The sequence below is a fragment of the Miniopterus schreibersii genome (assembly GCF_964146895.1).
Source record: "Miniopterus schreibersii genome assembly, chromosome: 7".
In the NCBI taxonomy this organism is placed as follows: domain Eukaryota; kingdom Metazoa; phylum Chordata; class Mammalia; order Chiroptera; family Miniopteridae; genus Miniopterus; species Miniopterus schreibersii.
In genome coordinates this window covers 37,331,294-37,348,982 of record NC_138108.1, presented here as the reverse complement: position 1 = coordinate 37,348,982, position 17,689 = coordinate 37,331,294, and the positions used below count along the sequence as shown (strand labels likewise).

The following is a 17,689-nucleotide window of genomic DNA, read 5'->3' as shown; positions in this document are numbered from 1 at the left end:
TTCTTTTTATTGTAATAGAAAACTACATTCCCCAAATGCATCAAAAAAATTCATGCCAAACAAATCAATGAGCTGATAAAGTACATGACAATGTTTGCAGAAAGATTTTAAAATGTTTTTATTTTCAGTTCTCTATGAAAACTCCACATTTAGTTCTATAATCCTCCATGCCTTTACATGCACTCAGAAAAGCAATCCACAAGCTAAAGGAAAATTCTTTTTTTTTTTTTTTAAATGTCTTATTGACTAAACACTTGCTAGGAGATGAAGTCATATTTAGAAGGAACATGCATTTTCTAACATGCACCTTTTGTTGGCTTTTCTCAATTTTCCCTGCAGAATTAAGCATTTTCAGCTAGTAAATACTCCTTTGATTTGAACCACCTTTAAAACATTAAACTACCCGAAGTCCAGTTACATACTAGGAAGCAAAACAAAGAGTCATCCACTCAAAATTGCTTTTATTACATAAGGAAAAGGTACAGTCTTTAGACACATTCGTCTCTGGGGCAGCTTCTTCAGAAAGGCAGGTGCCCGGGCACCCCTCTCATCCCTCAGTTCATGTGGCATTGTCAGTAGGCTTGACTCCCTGGCTTCTCAGTTCCTTGTGGTCTTTGGCATGAAGCGAATGACAAACTTGATGTTTTCTTTGATGATTCTCTCTTTACTTCATGGGTTGTTTTAATTTGTGACTCTTTGAGTGTTTTAATACTTTTAGTGTCTGAACCAAGGGTAATTTTTGTAACTGCTCTGGCCTGAGATTCTTTTGCTAGGTAGGAATAAAGTTAGGAAAAGGAATCAATTAGCTGTGTTTGTAAGAGTAAAACACACGCTGAATTTAGAGAAGATGGAATGCCATTAGGATGAGAGGGAAAGCAGCACGTTAGTCCCAAAACTAAGATATAAAATAGCTAAGCTTACTATGCACATAAGAATTCATCTCAAACTGACTTACCGGGTTTTACATTCTTACTTGATCTTTGTGGGTAACTGTGTAGCCAATGTAAAGTTATTAGGCCAGAATAAAAGAGCAGCATATAAAAACTAGTCTTATGTTAGATAACTGGACAACTGTGCCTGACCCTTCACTCTTCAAACACTTGAAAATGGAGTATGTTTTAACTTTCTTGGGTACAAGTAAGGCAGTCTGGTCTTTCCAAGAAAAAAAAGTTCATGCTCCAAGAACACTTTAATAATATTTAACTGGAACTAGAATTCCTGGGGCAAAAATGTCCAAGCAAATTCCCTCTGGGAGTTTGACTCTCAAGCACTGTACTATGGCACTAGGTTCTTTAGGAAATAGGTTAAAAGACCTACATTTCTCCCACTTCCACAGCACAGCTGATTCCCAATTATATTGCTGCAGAAACTGTCACAGTTGTCACCTACAAGATGTGTAGATAACTCCAGATAAATAGTAACTCTGTGATTGCTGTGCTAGCCAGCAGGTGCGGTCAACTCTCTGGATGGTGGAATTTTCCATCTCATTTGCATAACTAGATCTCAGTTATTGAGATACACCTTTTGTGGGCTTTGGGAACATAACCAGAAATAGCTATAAAACAAAATGTCAGCTTAAGGGAGAAAAAAGCCTCCTTTTGGTGAGTGAATATTGTAGATGCATTAAGTGAATTAACGAACCAATTTCAAAATTCAGGGTAGAGATGGCTGTCCACATAGCACTATAGTTATTGCCCACTGCTCATGTCTAACAACTCAAAAACAGCATGGTCAGATCAGGGAAGAACCTGAGGCCACAGCTCTCAGTAGACCCCTGGAGTTGCTGAACCTCTTCTCCCAGCTTCCTTCCACGGGACTCAGGGAAGTTCCTTTGTTGGCAGATAGACAGTACGGGCTTCTAGCACCTGAAGAATATTTTTTCTTATTTCATTAGTATCTAAAAGGAAAGTCCATGAATAAGAGGAAGAAGCTATCCTTTGCTCAGACAGATTTATTCATGCCTCTCCAGACACAGGGGAGAATCAAGCACAATAATAACAGAAATAATGATCTTGCCATGAGATAATTCTACAATTCCCAGAGGATCTGAGGCTGTAAAGCAGCATGATTTATTGAGAAATATCTAGAGATGACTAATTTTGGTCCAGACAGAGCCCTATTATTTTAGTGCCCATTTTTAAATTTTCACAGTCTCTTTGTAAACAGCTAGAGCCTCCAGATCAGAAAACAAAGGGCAAATGACAATTCTAGAGCTTCCTAACACTAAAACAATTAAATTTAAGTTTAGCACAGTGCCAGGCACACAAATAAATACTCAAGAGAGACTGGAACTATAACTTCTTAACCTTCTTTGGTACACTTCCTAGGTGGCACATTTGGTAAATATTAGAAAAAGCAGCACACGTGAAAGGAGCCTTAGCTTCCTGAACCTGGTCTTGCTAGTTATACTTCCTAAATCTAGACTGGAAAGTTAAATGTTCTTAACACGTTTGGCCAATGGCTTGGCTGACTTTCGTAAGCCATTGATGAATAGAGCGCTCTTAATTTAGAGATGCTCTGATATATTCACTGTCTCGATCTGCTTGGCAGAAAAGCTGCAGAAAGCGATGAGGGTGAGATGAAGCAAGTCACAGCTAAAAATCAAATGGGCACCTTCTACGCTTAGCACCGCTGATGTCGTCTTCTCTCCATGCTCGTTGCGAACCATGCAGCTGTACAATCCTTGGTCTACCAGCTGAACATCGTGTATGGTAAGAAACTGAGTACTTCCACTTTGCAACTGCTTCACTCTTTCCGACTCCTCTATCTTTACACCTTCATGAGTCCAGGTTACATCAACAGAAGACCCATCTTCTAAAACACAGAGGAACTGAGCAGTGTCGCCACACTTTACAGAGAGGTCTTGAAGATGCAGAAGAATCTTTGGCGCCTGACCCATCGTCTCTTCAGTGTATTTCTTAGACAACTCAGGGCTTTCTGCAATTTGCGAGAGGGATGCAGGATGGTGCAATCCTACATCTTGAACAGATGCAGCTATGTGGGTGGAACTTTGCGATATGCTTTCAAAGACCTGCACTTCATATTCACATGATGATCCTTGAAATGACTTAATTTTGCTTTGGGATAGTTTGCTCTCCTGCTTTGTGAAAGAGGAATCTGCCACTGCCTGGGACTTGGTGGACTCTCTTACATCTTTCCCAGAACTTTGCCTAGCTAGGGCTTGCACTGTATAATCAAGTGACAAGAAAAAGAAAAGAATATTAAGATCTAAGCTTTGCCACTTGGCTAGGTTAGTAACACAAAATGGCATGGAGATGGAGATGAAAGACATCATCATTGCTTGGAAGCAGCATGCCAGGTGCAGCATGCTCTATGATGTCAGGATCACACAAAGGAAAATTCATTCCCAGTGATCCAGTGATGAACGGATGATGAGGCCTCATGCGGATTCCGTACAGTGTCTGGTTTCTTTCTTTTCTCGTCACTGCAGTTATCCTGAGTCATTCTATCAATCTCCCCTTCCTCTCTTTCTCTCTTATAACATTTGTCTTCCCTCCACCAAATATTTTGTAAAGAATATACAGCAAATAGATCCTTAGTGATGCAATGAAGAGATGCTTTTTAGGAAAGTGAAAATGTTAAGCAGCACTGATGCCTAACAAAATAATTACCCGTGTAATGCACAGAACACATAGTGAAATTTAAAGTACATAGGTTTGCTGATAACTGAGACCTTGGTTGGGGGTGGAGGGGGACTTGTTGGGTGTTACTTTATTAGTAAATTAGGGGCTGACCACAATATGCAATGAGACAAACAGCTGAGACTCTCATTAGTAGCAGTGGGAGTAGGAGGAGGTAGGCAGCAAATCAAAGTCCTTGAAGCAAGTTGGGCTTTACCTTTTGGAGTCACTGTGAGTGTAGCGGCACAAGTGGCTTCCCCAGCACTATTGGCTGCTTTGCAAGAGTACTGCCCAGCATGCTCTGAGTAAGCATCAACTATAAGCATTAAAGCCATGCCTGTGGACTCCTCAAAATGGAAAACTACATCTTTTGTTGGTAGCATTGGCTGCTGGTTATGAAACCACTGGATTTCTGGTTTGGGGATGCCAGAAACCCTTGCATGAAATCTGACTGTCTCCCCGCTGTGCACCCTGAGGCTTGATAGAGGCTGGATGAAGATGGGCTTTTGGCCAAGGGACTCCTTCTTAAATGAAAATGAAGATACATGCCATTGGGAGTTTGACGTAACTTCTTCAAGTTTGCTAAGTCCTGAAAAGAAGCATGCCAACCTTTAACGCTGTAGCCTGCACTGAAACCAGAACTCATTTGGCGCTGTCTATGGATCGGTTGCAAATTTCAACAGTGGACTGGAATCCAGTCCAATCCTGATGCCTTGTCAGTGTATGCCACTATTGATTCAAAGTCACACAAGTTCACTTGCATTTTCCAGACAAACAAGCTGAGACATCAACAGTCTAAAGAACTTCACTGTATTGTTCAAGAAGGCAGTAGTGGAGTACGCAATTCGGTATAGGTATTTTTGTTTTCTGTTTTTGTTTTCCACCCCCCGATTGTAAAACCAGCTTTTCTATTTTGCAAGCCACGTTAATTGGTTATTAAATAAACATCTGGTTATTATAATAAGTGTTTACAGTTGAAGACAAAAATCAAAAGTTGCCCTAAATCCTTATGTATTTGTACATATTCAATACTATGTAGAATAAATTAACTCAGAAAAAATACTCTGTAAAAAAATATTGTTATCTTGTGTTGAATCAAAGTGCCCCCTTGTCCCATCACCAAAGAAGTGCTTCTGACTGTAATTTAAGAGACTCAAGTGTCAGAAATGTTGAACCATCCTGCGACTGGGCCTCTCAACCCTTAGGCATTCTCTGAATGATGGTGAGTAGAGCTGACAGGTATACAGACCTGAAATCACCCACTGCTGCTTCTGTGAAATCAGAATTATGTGAACACAATGGGGGGATGGTAACACTCTTAGATTTAAACGAATTTTTAAAAGAAACTTTTATCCGAGACAAATGAGAAAACAAATATACCTATTTTAAGTACATTTATCCCCATTCTGATACATGCTGATCAGAAAGCATGAAAGCTGGTGATGAGAGAGCAACACATTACAAAACATTATGAAGACAAAGCAGGCAAAATTTAAAAAAAAAAAAAAAGATGGTATGTGATTCATAATGAGGATTAAGTGAAAATTGAGAACATCGAATATAACATGAAAACAGTTAGTTGCATTAAAAGAGAATGATAGGACCAACCATGATTTACATGACATCTTTAGTGATTGTTACTGATGTGAGATTAGATCTATATTGAAATGTGGTTCTTAAAGTTGTTTTACTCTACCTTCTAGTCTCAAATTGGCTGTGCTTGACACTTGACCTACGGCATTATTAGCAACAAAAGTATAAGTCCCTTCATCTTCTGGATAAGCTTCAGCAATTTCCAGTTGGTAAGTGTCTTCAAACTGAGTCATTCTAAAGAACCGAGATGGCTTAATTTTCTTGTCCTTGCTGTACCAAGACACTGTTAGATCTGTTCCGCAAAAGAAAATGGGTAATTAAATCAGAAAACAGGTTGGATATTTTAAATATACCTGCAAACACAATATTGATTATACTGCTGACTACATTTCACATATATCTTCATAACATTATACTTTTCTTTTAGGGATGCCACATCTGCTCTTATATGATTTCTTTTCATCTTTAAGATGGAAACACAATTCTAGAAAAATTCAGCTTTTAGACTGGTTGTCATGCTTGAAAATTTACAATTTTAGTTATATTCTTTTAACAACCCCTGCGTGTCATGCTGTGGAAGCAGGGAAAGATATTGAGACACTCAGTGACCTTGAGAACAAGGGAGCCCTGAGAAACAGTCATCATGAAGAGTTTGATCTGGGACTGTGGCTGCCTACTGGGACAAGAAGCAAAGAAAAGGTATAAAAAGATCAATCAAAAGGAGAGCTGCAAAGATCAACATCCCACAAAGTCTAAAATAGGCTGAAGAAGAAAAAAAATCCTGTATTTTTTTTATTACCAACGAACAAACAAGCATCAAAAGCTCTCAGCACCACAGGAAATATTTTTAAATTGAAAATAATTTTTAAATTAAAAGAAAGTGATGGGATTTGGGTATCTGAGACATATTTGGCATTTGCCAAGGTAGCAGCAATAATAAATAATAATAAAACTAGCTATTTCCACAAGGAATTGAACCATCTTAAAATGATAGAAAATAAAAACCCAAAAGCAGAGATAAAATAACATTTTCATGTGGTTAAGGTGATGGGCAGTTTAAAAAATATTATACTTCCATTAAAACAATAACCCTATAAGTCAAGAGTGGTTTTAAATTTAGTTACTTGTTTTAAAAGCCAAAATCAAAGCCATATTGTTTTTGGAGTACAGTCACTACATAACTTCTTTATCTCAATACCAACCATGGGGATCTTCTAATGGTCCAATCATCTCACATTTATTTGCATTTAGTGCAAATATTGGTTTATGAAGGTTCTCCTCCCTCCCATGATGGCACTGAGTTGTTTATAAACTATAGGTTCTCCTTTTTACTTCCTTAGATAACAGGAAAAGGTAGAAAATGGAGTCCTGACACAACAATTTACCAGCTGTGTGATCTTAGGCGTGCCATATAATCTCTCTAGACCAGTCTTCTCATTTGTAAAATGAAATGCATAATAAATAATTCATGGGCTATTCATTGCATAAAATTGGTGTGTGAATTAAATGGCATACACCTCTGAAAGGGTTTTATAAACCAGTGGTACAAGTCAGTCATTAAAGCAAGAATGTCTAACCTCATGGAAGGGATCAGCAGTGCCTGAAATAACAAGCCAAAAGATGGCCATGCACAATCATCCTATGACTATTTAGTTAGTTTGTTTAATTGTCAATGGAAATGGAAGGATGAAGATTTTGGTTCACACCCTTTGAGGTTCTCTGCTTATTCTTACAACTTCTTCCTTTGGTGAAGCAGCAGGTCCGACACGAATTGCCAAAATTAAATGAACTAAAAGGTGAGGCCCCTTTCAGCAATGGACTTGGTGCTTCTGTCTGGGCTGCCCTATCTGCTGGTCATTGGCCTCTGTGGCTTCTATGAGGCCCTCCCACTGCCCCTGCTCCTCAACTTCACCACTCTGTTGTATTTGGTTCCTAAATCTTGTTCATTCTACCTCCTGAATTCTACAATTCACCCCCTTCTTTTTCCTGACTTCCCCTGTCAACATTCTGTCTAGTCTGTCCCCTGGTCCCTTACTTCCAGTCTCACCCACCACTCTCTTCATTCCTCCTTTCACTATCACAGTATTGTTTCTAAAAAGCAAACCTGATCATGTACCCTGAAGCTTAAAAATCCTTCACTGGCTCCTCAGTGTGAACAAGAAAAAATCTAAAATCCTAAGCAGAGAATATCAAACACTTTAATATCTGGCCCTCGCCTTCTTGCCCACTCATTACATCACCTTCCAACCATACTTAAACCACTTGTCATTTCCAGTACATGAAATGACTTTATCAATGGGTTTCTCTGCCTGGAACACCATTGTGCTCAATGACCCTATCGATTCTTAGATGCTCAGTCCATGCATTTTTCTCCGACTGTCTCCCAGACACAAAGCACTAAGTACATGGGATGTTACAGCACTAACAACCTTGGGATGTAGCTGTGCATCTCCTCACTTTCACATTGAGCTCTAATGAAAGCAAGAGCCAGGTCTTGGCATCCCTAGTACCTAGAGTAAGGTCTCAATCACAGGAACACAAATGTTGGTAGACTAAAACTGAATAGTTGCTTAAATGAACAATGGACACCCATCATTGCTACAAAAAAATACTGATCGCTTCACTTAGTAAGCTGTACCTCTGTAAGCCTCCAAAGGATTCTGACTCATATGTAGTATAAACACTAGTAAACGCAAGCTTTAAAATTCTACTTTTCCAAATTGCTCTTTTACCAGTAGGTGGCACCAGATACCTTCAATAGACAACATTTTTACCCATATGAAAGAACCACCAGATTGTTCAGGACTATGTTGCATACTTCAGCAAGCTTTGCTGTCCCAAAAACAGGCAGCTGAAGCTTCTGAAGCCTCATAATTTTTTCCAGTTTATAGAAGGCAGGATTGCACTTAATTTCCTAAGACAATACATGGTCAGAGGAAGTTGTCTAAGTATTTTCAGTCCTAGGGGCATGAAATTTTTAAAAGGGCATTTTATTTAATGAATTTAATTTTTGTCATATAGAAAATATGTTTTCAAGGGGGTGTTAAAACCTGTATACGTGTATAAATATTACCAAAAATAGATAGTTAATAATCTAATAACTTGATAAAGTCAGTTCAAACATTTAAAGACATCAATCATATAGGGGGAAAAATAGAGATTTTTCTCTTTCTACCCCGATTGGAGTCTCATAGAGGGCTTCAAATGTATTTTTGCAACACCTTAAAGGCAAAACTATACTATGATTTATAAAGTACAAAGCACTATACAAATATTGTTAAGACTTTTCACTACTTTGGGCAATCCATATGTATGTATATTTATTTGAAAATTTTCTTCTAAAACTTCAATGAATGGATAAATTATTTAGGGTGGTTTTAGTGAATTTGATATTAAAATATATTTTTCTTTAATGTGTTAATAGAACAGTATAAAATTAGTCCTCATTTTTTGATATTTAATATTTCTCAAATACTATGCTTTGAAGTGACAAAGGCTATGATATTTGTCCATGTTGGTCACGCAGTACCAGACTTTTATGTTTATATAATTCCTCTCTATGGCTATAATAAAATTAATGTATTGAGCATCAGTCACTTGCCAGCCATGCCTATAGGTGCTTTGCATATATTATATCTTTTAATTATGCTCATAAAATCAAACAAGTACATTTGGTTTCTAGATTATCATCTCCAGCCCAGAGGAAGAAATCATCAGGACATAGCAGCCCAATTGAAATACTAACTTGTTTAGCAAAATGGCTTTCAGCAGTGTAATACTGGGTCATAAACTAATGGGAAAAGCATAATAAACAAAACAATAAAACTTATTAGGAGTGCTATGAGATGCTCAAGCTTTCAGAATTTTCCTTTAGGTGGTGGTATACAAAAGCCAAGTAAATAAGGGAGTGATTTTCATTTTCGATGAAGTTGATTTATTTTGCCCCTATCTGAGGTCAGTCTACGATCATAATTGGCTTGAAATGGCTACAAACATTTTGTCTCATTCTATCAAGGTCAAACTCCTGGGGTGGGGAGAGGGGTTGGTTGTATGTGGGTAGCATGCCCCAATTAAAAATCCTAACTGATTGAGGAATTACTATATGATGGGTACTGTGCTGAGTGCTGACTTGGGTTATCTAATGTAATCCTGATAATTGTCTTAAGTAATTGGTATTGATCATTCAACAACCATTAATTTGTCTAATCAATAATTACTTATTGAATATCTACTATGTATGGAGCTATTCTAGGATCAAGGTCCCCCCTTGTTCTCATGGAGCTCCCCTTCTAGTAGCTATTGCTTTTCAGGCACCAGGTTCTGGGTACTAAGACAGGATCCCTGGCCTCATGAAATGTACATTGTAAGACTGAATGCAATATTATTTTCATTTTATTCATGAGGGAAAGAGAACCAGAGAAATCACGTATTTGCTTAAGGTCACACAGTAGAGCCAAGATTCAAATCCAGCCTCTCTGACCATAAAACCTTTCTTTTAACCATTACAGGATAATACACCTTTCCACACAAATTGAGAGACTTAATAATGTCTTACATACAAAAAGACCCTTCTTTTGAATCTTTTGTAAATGCTATTATAATTAATCTAATAATAATGGTCACTTCTATTATATTTAAGAAAGAACAAAAGTGCAACTATAATCATAAAAAAAAAAAAAAAAACCATGAAATTTTTTGAAGCTTAAAACACCAGAAAACACTAATCTATTTTTTTTTTTTTTTTTTACTTTGGTAAAAAAAACACACCACATAACAAAATTTACCACCTTAATCATTTTTGGGTGTACAGTCCAGTATTGGAAAACACTGATCTAATTTTTAATTCAATAATTCAAGTAAGTCTTCTGCAGGAATCCCATTAAACCTTAAATTATGCATGAGAGATGTTTGTGATGAAGGAGAAGGTGGGAAAACTCCCCTCCCACACATATCATTCTTTGTAAATATTAGCAATGACGCCATTGCTTTTAAACCTACCTGTCCCAGAAACCCTGCACTGGAAACGAGCTGGCCGTCCCTCAGAAGTGACAGTATCCTGAAGTGGGGTGACGATGGCAGGAGGGTAAGCTGGCATTTCCTGATCAGGAGACACAACCTCCGGAACTAAAGAAAGGGACCACAAGATTTAACATGATTGAGTCCTCATAGAACCAAGCCTGCCAATTTGTCTTAATTTATCTCACAGTGGAGCACTTTCAGAGTTTCCAAGTTGGAAACTGTATTTTTAAATGCACTGGGAGAATGCAAAAGCTGGTATCTTAGGTTTTATGATAAGCTGAGAAGCAGCAAGACATTCCTACCTTCCACTGAGAGCGAAGCTGAGGTTGTGGCAACTCCATAGTCATTCTTGGCTTCACAGGTGTAGACAGCTGCGTCCTCCGGGAAGGCTTCAATTAGCAAAAGCGTGTACTCTTGCCCATCGTGGAGAAACTTGCACTTGAAGCCAGTGGAAAGCAGCTGCTCTTCCTTGTACCAGGAAATTTTGGGCTGTGGTCTGCCGGAGATCACAGCACAGAAGCGGGCAGGCTTGCCAGATTGCACAGTAATGGGCTGGAGCTCCTGCAGAACTTGGGGTGGTTCTGGAGCTGAGAGTAAATGAAAACAAACAGCTTGTGAAAAAGTGCAAAAACCTAGGAGAGCCCGTGAAACTCTACATTAAGTTGTTGCCAGGTGGTTATGCGCCTGGAAATAAAACTTTGGAATTGTGTTATCTTGACTTGCCTCAGAATATTAGGACATTCTTTGTACTAAGAGGGGGGGGAAAAACACATTTGGAATGATGTCCTTAAGTAGAGGGAATTTCTTTAGAAAGATACTTTGGATATTTTTCATGGGGGCAGCAGGTGCTAAAAGTGTTTCTCAATGTAACATGATTACCTCTGTTTCTGGTTAGGGTCTGGGTGGGCATGTAGCAATGGCCAGTACCCTGAAGAATTCTAAAACAACTTCCACATGATATTTATTTTTAAAAGTCATTTGGGCAAATCACATAGTAAGGTGGCTCATCTCATTCAAGTTTGTTTGTTTTATAAATATTTGTGTATATGTCATAATCATTTCTCTACACACAGGTACAGTAAAATGTATCTTTAAGTATGAAAGAGTGAATGAATGTTATTTCAGATCTACTTAAGTGTAATTAGGTAGATTATTTTTAAAAATCAGTTTTCCTGTTACGCTAATGGAAGTGTTGAGTGAGGGGAACTGCGTAATTCATGGAAACCAGAAATAAAGAGAAATGACTTCTGTGAAGCTACTTTCTCACACTGCTTTTCTTCTCTTTGCCTCAGTTTCCCCATGACTAATATAGAAATAATAACTGGATATTATGACCATTTGGTCTCTTAGGGAGTGAGGGAATGTTGGCAATATGGTTCAGTTGAAACTTGAGATTACTTCTAGTGTTCCTTCATCTCCCTCAGGTGTATTTGTTCAGACAGATATGGCCCAAGATAATGAAGGGTAGGGATGCAGGTGCCATTTTCTCTGTGTATCTAGGTTAGTCTCAGATCTAGGCCAGCCTGAAATTCAGCTCTAAGGTTTCTAATGAGGAAAGTGCACAGTTTAATGGCATTCCTCTTAGGACTTGGTAGTATGTGGAATTCTCCCTCCAAAGTAAGAACCCCTGGTCCTAGAGCTTGGGACAGAGATAACCTCATTCTACATTGCCTGTGGCTCTCTAGGCTCTCTGCGGTCTCAAAGAGGACCTATGGGTTCTCCCAGGCTGGAGACTAGAGGCTGGAAATGCTCCTATCACTTGATAGTGCTGCTAGTACTTAAGCAGTTAGGGCAGAGAGAAGACAGCTAGAAGAGCAGGATCCATATCTAGAAACCCATTGAGGGTATATTATAATTTACATGCAATGTATGTTCAATAGCGTTGACCAACAAATAAAGATCTAGCCATCAGGTGCTTTTTGGAAATGACATCTTAACAGTCATTTTAACAGCTGCCATCCCCTTTCCATAGGTGTAATGTGAAAATAAATACAGATGTAACCACATGAGTACCATAGGTTTTTTAGAAATCACCCAGAAACTACCAGAACTTTAATGATTTAAAGGGGAAGAGTTATTGCAGGTGGATCCACAAAATATTTTACTATCTCTACCTACCATTGACATAGAGGGTAACAGAACTCCTGTTCCTTCCTGCCACGAAGGTGTATTCACCGGCATCACTGTGCCTGGTCTCAGAGATAAACATCCGGTGGATTCTTCGCTCTACAACATACTCATATCGTTCTTGAATTTGGAAATTGATTTCAATGCCATCTTTATACCAGTGGGCATCAACATCGTCTTCATTGACCTCAAACTCAATAACTGCACGTTGTTTCTCAATGACCTTTTGATGAAGCAACATAAAAAAGAAAACTGAAGCCCTGGTTTCCTTCCAGTTAACCTGTTCTTAAAAGTTACCATTTGAAGAGCATACAGAACCTATATGATATAATAACTTGACTAGTTAAAGCACATTCTAATTTTTCCTGCCTATCCTTAGGCAAATGGTACCCAGACTTCTTTTTTCAAAAATCATGCTTACACCTGCACTGAGGAGGTTGCCCAAAGAGGCAATGATTTTATCCTGAAACATTTGCTTGTTAATTAGTAACAACAAAAATAATGAACACTTTACATCTGTGTATTTTTATTATTTATAAAGCTCTTTTAAGTTACTATTAAATTTGATTTCATGTGATATAAACAATAACCTCATGGATTAGGTAGGAACTATTTTAAAAGTAATTAAGGTTCATAATTGGACAGCAAAGGGTGAAGGGCACATCCAGGTTGTCTGACCCTCGCTGAAAGCTTTCCACCATGGCCTAAGGCCTGCAATGCCTGGTTCTTCCTGGGTGAGCAATGTGATGAAGCTAAACTCAAATGAGATTTCTCTTAACTTGTTACCTCCATTATATCCTGTGGGGAAGACAGGGACTCATGAGGGCAAGCTCTGCACATGTAGTAGACAGTAATGGTGTTTGGTGTGCATCCTTGCTAGGAATCCAGCTTGGCTCAAACTGGTCTCTGTCCTGGACCTCAGAGCAAGTGCTCCCAGCCAAGTCCCTACATACCTGCCTCTCCCTAACAGGCGGCTTTGGAGAAAACGCTACCTTGTACTAAATTCCTTTAATCCTAGGTGATGTGTGAATACCACAATTAAAATTTTAGTTTTATTCTGGTTGGTGCTGTTTGACAAGTAGCCATTTATTGTATCAGACAGTGAGGTTTCCACAGCTATGTTAATTAAAGAATTTTGATAGCTGCTAAGGACACCTTATTCCCTAAATGAGGGGAAACTGTGACTAAGTTGATGTTGGCATAAGAATCCAAGCCAGTAAGTATCATTTGACTTAATTCTTTAAAAGACTGTGGCTAGACAATTTAAAAGTCAATAATTAAAATATAAAATTATGGATTATGCACTACTGATGATTTCTCCAAAAATATGGCACATATACAATACCTGGACCTCCTTTTTAATACTTCGGATGCGAACATCCCTGCCCTCTACAAAGAGATTGGCTGTGGACATGTTGCCTCCTGCCACCACTGTGTACTGCCCAGCGTCGGACATCCGGGTGGATGGGATCAGAAGGCGGTGGACGTATTTCTCCTTCTGTATCTGTATTCTACGGATGAAATGGAAATTGAAGTTTAATGTAGGATGACTCAAAGGAAGGTGGGAATTGGAAAGTAGCAAGACGAGACAACTGACCTGTCCATAATCTGCAGTTCTTGGCCATCTTTCATCCACTGTACAGTGATGTCAGGCTCAGAGACTTCACATTCAAACATGGCTCGCTTCTTCTCGAGAACCTTAATGTCCTTAATGTGTTTCCGAAATTCTATATGACGAGCTGGAAAAAGGCATGTACGAAATTAACTTTTTAATAACTTTATTAAGATATAATTCACATACTATAAAATTCACCCATTTAAGTATACAATTCAATGGCTTTTAGTACATTCAGAGTTGTGCAACCATCACCACAATCAATTTTAGAACTTTCTTGTCACCCTAGAAGGAAACTATGAATCTCTTATCCTTCACTCACCCACACACCCCTCTCACTGTTCCTCCTCAGACTTTGACCAATTTATGTCTCTACAGATGTGTGTATTCTGAAGATTTCATGTAAATGGAATCATACAAAATCTAATCCTTTATGACTGGCTTTTTCACTCAGCATAAAGTTTCCAGGGTTTACCTATGCTGTAGTATATATGAGTACTTCATTTTTATTGCTGGATAATATTCCATAGCATGGATATACCACAATGTATCCATTCATCAATTTACGCACTAACATTTTCTACAGTGTGTTTGGCATTATTTTTATGGACATGGCATCTATAAAGCCATACCTTCCACATAAAGGGTGGCTGTCGACGTAGCTTTTCCAGCCACAAAGGTGTAATCAGCAGCATCCCCAAAGTGGACGTTCCTGATATTCAGGGAGTGGGTGAGCTTTTTGGTTCTCATCTGGCACCTGTCCGTTGATTTGATTTCCACACCATTCTTTAACCATTTGTAGGAGATGCCTTCATGGTTCACTGTCACCTCAAAGGTAATTGTGTCTTTTTCTTCAGCATTGATGTCCTTCAGCATGGATGTGATCATGATTGCTGCAAAACGGGAAGGAAAGACATTTGGTATGTCTGGTAAAGTGATGACAGTTCACAGATATGAGCTATGATACCTTTCAGGTGCCCCTATCTCTACAGGACAATGTCAAGTGATAGAGAAACAGAAACAGCAAGCGACAGACACTGGAGCATCTTTACAGGGAGCCTTACAATGTTACTCTGATTGGAAAAATTTATCTGGGTGAAGATACTAGTGCCTAACTCAGTGTGAAGTCTCAGTAGACCTTTCAATCAAGGATTTTTCAGTGGACTAAATGATCAAGAAGGAAACATGTAGCATATGGAATAACAATGAATCTACTGGATATTCCACATATTTTTAATCTTTTTTTACTTACGGGTCACTTTCAAGGTGGCACTGACTTGGTCATTGCCACAGACAAATGTGTATTCTGCCGAGTCCTCTGTGCTGGTGTTCATGATCATCAGCTGGTGGAGTTTTCCCTGCACCACTATCTTGAACTTCTCACTCATCTCAATCTCCACACCATTCTTCAGCCACATGGCGGGGACGTTGAAGTGGGATACCTCGCATTCAAAGGAGGCCGTTCTGGTCTCAGGCACCTCAATGCTCTTCATGGTTTTTGTAATATGTAATGCTTGGAAAAATCAGAAAGTACTTCAGTTAATATATTTTATTTCACAAGTAGATGACTCAAACAGGCAAAGGAATGCATGGTGATCATCCAGGGACATGCTACCGGGCTGCCTAATACTTACTCTCCACAAAGAGCTTAGCTTTGCATTCCAGCTGTCCCACCACAGCTGTATATTCCCCAGCGTCCGAGGGGGCAATGTGCTGTAGCATCAGCTTGTGGACCTTCCTTTCTGAGACTAGTCTGTGTTTGTCACTCGGCTTAATCTCCACATTCTTGTGGAACCATTTCACCGGAACCGTGTCATGGGAAACACTAACTTCAAAGGCAACGGTGGCATTTTCCAAGGCAGTCACATCCTTTGGCTTTTTAATGATCTTGACAGCTAATAAGGAAAGTTGAAGTGATTCAGTGAAATGGTTAATGTAATAGTAACCATGAGTTAGCAACTTGCAAAGTGTTTCTAAGTCAACTTACTCTCAACGTGCAGTCTGGCACTGGCTCCCAGCTTTCCAAGCTTGAAGCCATAAACAGACTCATCCACCATGGCACAGTTTTTAATTCTCAGAGAGTAAACTGTTCCTTTGACTGAGATATCATACTTGTCGTTGGATTCCAGCACAACCCCGTTTTTGATCCACTGGATACCTTTCACATTAGGGTGTGTTAGCTCAATCGTGAAAACAGCGTCTTGCGTCTCTGTCACTGTGAGGTTCTTCAGCGTCTTCTTAACTTTGACGGCTGAAGACAAATTTATGTTTGGTTTAGAAAATAAGGATAATAAAAGAAGTCCTGAATAAGATCATTACCTGGTTGTCTTGCAAATGAATGCTTATAAAACAATTTGTGTTATGCAGCATGTCTGCTTTAAAAGACACCTTGAGATTATTTAGGAAAATCTGGGATCCAGTTTGAAATATACATTATGCAATAATTCTTCTATACTTGAATGGGGAGAAATTTGCAGAACCATATACTAACAGCTTAACAGACTGATTGGAGAAGAGTGGAAGAGCAATGGTGAATGACAGCATCTAAGTTAGCTGCTCCCCAGAGCTGGAACCTATGAAATGCTTCTTCCCACAAAAATCTTATAGTTTTGAATCTTGCGGTATATGGTTCAGAAAGAAAGCTTAGAGAGTTCTTAAGGGTTTTATGAAATAAAGACTTATGGCATCCAAAATGGTTACACTATTTTACTTTTAAAATGGTAACTGTCAAGAATGCAATGTGATTTGAAATGATAATTCTGTTATTGTATCACGGACCTTCAACTTTGAGATTAGCCGATGTTTTAGAGGTGGCCACTTTGTAGGTATATTCTCCAATGTCATCTAATTTGGTGGAAGCAATGATAAGCCTCCGTTTGTGGCCATCAGATTCACTTCTGATGTTGTTACTTAGCGGCAGATGTTTGCCATCCTTCAGCCACTCGCCTTCGGAATCAGGGTTGGCAACTTCACATTCAAACACTGCTTCCTGAGACTCGGCGACAGTCTGGTCTGTGAGTGGCTTAGAGATGGCCCCGCCTTTGGAACAAGAGAAGCACAAGTGTGAGTCCTTTAAAAATATTTAAAAATACAATAACGGAATCTTTGGACTTAACGAATTTAAAATATCAGCTTTTAAAATGAATTTGAACATCATGAAATGTCTAATACAATTATTTTAACCATTATTAAAAAGGTATCACAGAAACCCCTCTGCGAAGGATGCAGACTGATAAACAGGGAAAATACTGGAATCAGAAAGGTGTTTGCAAAGTAAAGGCAACTGTCAAGTTAATATGGGATCCTGAGAACCATGCTGCGCAGCACACCCCATGGACGTCCAATGCAACTCCCCCTTCCTCAGAAGCATTCTGCTCAGTCTCCTGAAGCATTATCTCCTGGGAATATGTCCGATATTAGATTGGAAAAAAATTGTGAAATAAAATGTCCAAGTCATCAATGTTTCTATAACATTAGGGATTCTTATATAATAAAAATCACTGTTTTGACAAATGTCATCTCTCCTATGAAGTTTCTCCCCATTGCCTCCAGTACCATCATCCACTGGCAGAAATAATTATTCCTTCAGCAAGTTAGTGCTGACATATCTGTCTCTCTCTAAATTGTGAATTCCTCGAGACAAAATATCATGCCTTATCCAGTTTGTGTCCTGAGTTCCTAGCAATGTCTGGCT

The 17,689-nt window shown here is 38.8% G+C and overlaps 2 protein-coding genes across 2 annotated transcripts in view; both read right to left on the bottom strand.

The window, feature by feature from the left end:
* The window catches only part of LOC308559674 (titin-like), a 269,782-nt gene that overhangs the window by 216,767 nt on the left and 35,326 nt on the right, over positions 1-17,689 (bottom strand). The window contains 11 exon segments of the mRNA XM_081142718.1: positions 5,338-5,526; positions 10,233-10,358; positions 10,556-10,840; positions 12,372-12,603; positions 13,726-13,891; positions 13,978-14,119; positions 14,628-14,888; positions 15,248-15,508; positions 15,630-15,890; positions 15,983-16,246; positions 16,774-17,034. Of these exon segments, the coding sequence (XP_080998844.1) occupies positions 5,338-5,526; positions 10,233-10,358; positions 10,556-10,840; positions 12,372-12,603; positions 13,726-13,891; positions 13,978-14,119; positions 14,628-14,888; positions 15,248-15,508; positions 15,630-15,890; positions 15,983-16,246; positions 16,774-17,034 (2,448 nt within the window).
* On the bottom strand, positions 239-4,890 carry LOC308559675 (uncharacterized protein). The gene is made up of 2 exons (XM_081142719.1): positions 2,614-4,890; positions 239-769 (listed from the first exon to the last, which is right to left on the bottom strand). The coding sequence occupies exons 1-2, from the start codon at positions 3,326-3,328 to the stop codon at positions 573-575; spliced, it is 912 nt and encodes a 303-aa protein (XP_080998845.1). The 5' UTR covers positions 3,329-4,890; the 3' UTR covers positions 239-572.

Coding starts and splice junctions, on each gene's coding strand:
- LOC308559675 (XM_081142719.1), bottom strand. CDS start 3,328: ATGCTGCACCTGGCATGCTGCTTCCAAGCAATGATGATGTCTTTCATC. Junction 770..2,613: donor AGCGGTGCTAAGCGTAGAAG/GTGCCCATTTGA, acceptor ATTCCTACCTAG/CAAAAGAATCTCAGGCCAGA.